Source organism: Aotus nancymaae, unplaced genomic scaffold, assembly GCF_030222135.1.
Source record: "Aotus nancymaae isolate 86718 unplaced genomic scaffold, 86718_ANA_hifiasm-v0.15.2.pri h1tg000012l, whole genome shotgun sequence".
Lineage (NCBI taxonomy): Eukaryota > Metazoa > Chordata > Mammalia > Primates > Aotidae > Aotus > Aotus nancymaae.
Window position 1 is genome coordinate 29,046,700 of NW_026988423.1, and position 3,895 is coordinate 29,050,594.

At 40.0% G+C, this 3,895-nt stretch overlaps 1 protein-coding gene across 1 annotated transcript; it reads right to left on the reverse strand.

Annotated features, from left to right (window-relative positions):
* Positions 1–1,958: 1,958 nt before the first annotated feature.
* LOC105729736 (olfactory receptor 8B12) lies at positions 1,959–2,891 on the reverse strand. The gene has a single exon (XM_012470651.2). It carries the CDS (start codon positions 2,889–2,891, stop codon positions 1,959–1,961), a length of 933 nt encoding a protein of 310 aa, XP_012326074.2.
* Between the last annotated feature and the right edge of the window lie 1,004 nt (positions 2,892–3,895).

Consider the following 3,895-nt stretch of genomic DNA (forward strand, 5'->3'; position numbering starts at 1 on the left):
TAGATAGGCAGATAGATAGATGGGATAGATAGGTAGATAGATAGATATGTTCAAACATGAGAAGATTCATACAAAATCAGCAACAACTATTGTTTCTAGGAAGGTGATTTTAGAAATGGAATGACAAGACAGGAGGAAGACATATTTTCACTGTATAACCCCCCATTTATATTGTTTAATGTTGTACCATATGCAAGTATTACTTAGTCAAAATACACGACTTTTTAAACGATAGAGTTCATTTTTCTCATGACTAAGCAGAGTTCCAGGAAAATGATGTGATTTGCCTCAGTTCATGGAAAAACTCAAGGAAGTGCTGATAATTACTTAAAATAATGATTGCAGGGTGATAACTAAAACGTAGTAAGTGCCTTGCATTTAATTCTTCAAAGACCCCATGAAGTCAGAATCATTGTCTCACTTTTAAAAATAAAAAAAATTAATATTTAGAGACATCAAGTAACTTGCCCAAAGCCACACAATTACTAAGCAACTGAGCCAGGATACAAAACCAACTTCATCATGTGCCTCACGAATCGCTGTTTTCATCTGCTCCCTACCTCAAATAGCCTATTCACCTCACCCACCAGACGCCCACCCACAAGTCTCCTGAACTCACTTCTCTTTCCTATTCCATGCCGACTAAAGAAAAGTATTCCCCACCACACACACACACACACACACACACACAGACACACACACACACACACACACACACACACACACACACAGTCTTATGACTTCAAGCCCTTTGTGTCATACCAAAGAACAAAACTACATCCTCATCTAAACTTCCCTTTTTCTCAAAGAAGAGAATGTTCCCAAGCAAAGGCTCATAAATCAAAGTGGATCCCTACTACTTAACATATTAATGCTAATCCAAAGAACCTTCCTTTGCTACTAATAATTTAGATCAACGTGATCAAATTGATCTGATGTGCTATGTAACTATCATTATATGTTGTAGATTTATAACCCAGTCTTGAATGAATTATCTTTTACCACATATGCTTATATGAGTGCTGTCTGCAGTATCTTAAAATTCAATGGAAATTGCCTCTTCTAGTAATCAGCTGCTTAGTGCTGTTTTAAAAGCTAACTAGATTCCCAACATTATTTACTGTGCCTCTAAAACTTTCAAACCCTTAGTTGATTATCCTAAACCATAGATTTCTCCATTATAGCTCAAACATCCAAACTAACCCTTGAAAAAGCTCTACATTCTGATTCTTTTAGTCTTCAAATGAATGTATGATTTTCTACTCAGCATCTTGATAACCCTTAATCCTATGGAAGTCCTAATTCCCTAGACTGGGTTCCTAGGGTCTCACACAACCTCAATCTTAATGTCACTCACATACTACAATCTTAACACATTCTCTTCTCATTTAGCCAAGACCAATTTAAGAAAATGTTTCATCTTCTATCCTCTTAAAAGATGAAATATTTAAAAATTATTTATTGAAGAGTTACATTAAATTACTAGGAACAGAATTAGTTTTAATGTGTTAAGTTTCATACTTCTAAAAGGAAATCTACAAGGGCAGCAATGAGGCACGAAAAAATGCCATAAAGAAAAACAAAGCAGATTGGAATTCAAGGACCCGGACTCCAGTCCCATTGTGGCACCAAGTGGTTGTGTGTCCTTGAGCAACTTATGTATTTCTGAGTCTCCAACACTTGTTAATTGAGGAGGCTAGACTAAATAATGTATAAGGCCAATTCACAATTAAGTGATCTATGATTACAGAAAAATTTGCATGAAATGAAGAAATCTTGGAATAGCTGAGGTAGAGCAGAGACAGGGAGAATATGTCTGCACTAAACACTCATCTAAATGTAAAAATTTTAAATTCTCTTTCTGTACAAGACAGGAAAAAAATGGAACTTGAATCTTATTGAAAACACACGCTAATAAAGAAAGCATTATATCTCCTTCCTCAAATACTACTCCTTCCTTAAGAAAATATTTTTTTGCCCAAAATTCTCCTCAGGGCAACTTTGACATCCTTGTTCCTCAAGCTATAGATTAGTGGATTTAACATGGGGACTATGATGGTATAGAAAAGGGAGGATACTTTCCCTTGCTCAAGGGGCAGGATGGAAGGGGGTTTGAGATACATGAAAGCCCCAGAACCAAAGAAAAGAGAAACTACAATTATGTGGGAACTGCAAGTACTAAAGGCTTTGGACCTGCCTTCTGTAGAATTGATGTGAAGAATGCTGGAGAGGATGAGAGCATAAGAAATAAAGATGGTGACAATGGGCATTCCAATGTCAACAGCCACAACAATAAAGACCACCAACTCATTCACGTAAGAGCTGTTGCAGGAGAGCTCAAGGAGAGGAAGGATGTCACACATGAAATGATTGACGAGGTTGTCAGCACAGAAGGTCAGGTTCATTATGCTTCCTGTGTGGGCCATGGCCCCAGCAAACCCCATCCCATAGGCACCCAACAAAAGGAGCAAACACACCTGGGGAGACATGGTGATTGTGTACAACAGTGGGTTACAGACGGCCACATAGCGGTCATACGCCATTGCTGACAGGATGAAGGATTCAGAGACAACAAAGAAGCAGAAGAAAAAGAGCTGAGTCATACACCCTGTAAAGGAAATTACATTCTTCCTTGAGACAAAACTCATCAGCATTTTGGGAGTGATGGTAGTGGAGTAACAGAAATCTATTAAAGAGAGATTAAAGAGGAAGAAGTACATGGGAGTGTGCAAATGAGCGTTCAGCCCAATCAGGGTTATTAAGCCCAGGTTCCCCACCATGGTGACCATGTAGAAACCCAGAAACAGGAAGAAGAGGGGGATCTGGAGTCCTGGCTGGTCGGTTAAGCCTTCAAGGATAAACTCTGTCACAGAAGAGTTTTTGGCTACCATTCTCCTTGGTCCGGCAGAAGTCTGAGGGGACAAGAGAAGAGGACCACTTAGAAAGTGACATTACCGCCACATTCCTAGTCTCTGTCTCCCATACTTGGAAAGGGAATTCTAGGAGAGAGATTTGAACTTTGGTAGGAGGTTTTTACCATTCACTATGGGCCAATCTTCAGAGTCCAAGTGATTATAACTTCCAAAGTTTAATATGAAACTAAACTTTAACTGCAGAATAAGAGCTGGTTCTGCAGATGAAAGGGGTACCAAAAATAAGCTGAATGTCTTTTAGATCCTTAAGTCAGTCCCTTTTCTATATCTTTCCCTCTCCTAGCTCTGCTTCACTTGATAAAACCTGGACCTCTTCCCTGAAGGGAGTCCTGAGATGCAGAAGCCACAGTGGCTGTGCTCAGAGCTTCCACCTCTGGGTCTGTGCTGTCAGATCAAGAAAGTCAGGTCATCCTTTTCCAAGATCTCTTAGCTCAAGTGGCTATATATTTAATAATTTTTTAAAGCTGACACTTACGGCCAGGCGCATTGGCTCATGCCTGTAATCCCAGCACTTTGGGAGGCCGAGGCAGGCAGATCACTTGAGCCAAGGAATTCAACACCAGCTTGAGCAACATGGCAAAACTCCGTCTCTACCAAAAACACAAAAATTAGCTTGGCGGGTGGCAGGCGCCTATAATCCCAGCTACTCGGGAGGCTGAGGCAAGAGAATCCAGCCTGGGTTGCAGAGCGATACCCTGTCTCAAAAAGAAAAAAAAAATAAAAGCTAACACTTATTGAGTAGTTGCTACAAGAGGCTCTGTTTGAAGAGCCATGTAGCAATATTATTATCTTCATTTTACAGATGAAACAAGTAAGATGACATAACTAGCCAAAAGTCCCCAAACCACTAGGTTGCAGTCAGAAGGTGAATTTCGGCAGTATGGCTCAAAAGGTTGCACTTGAAATCACCACGTTACATAAATGACCAGCATCAGGGCAGGCACTCACCTTCCTTCCCTTTA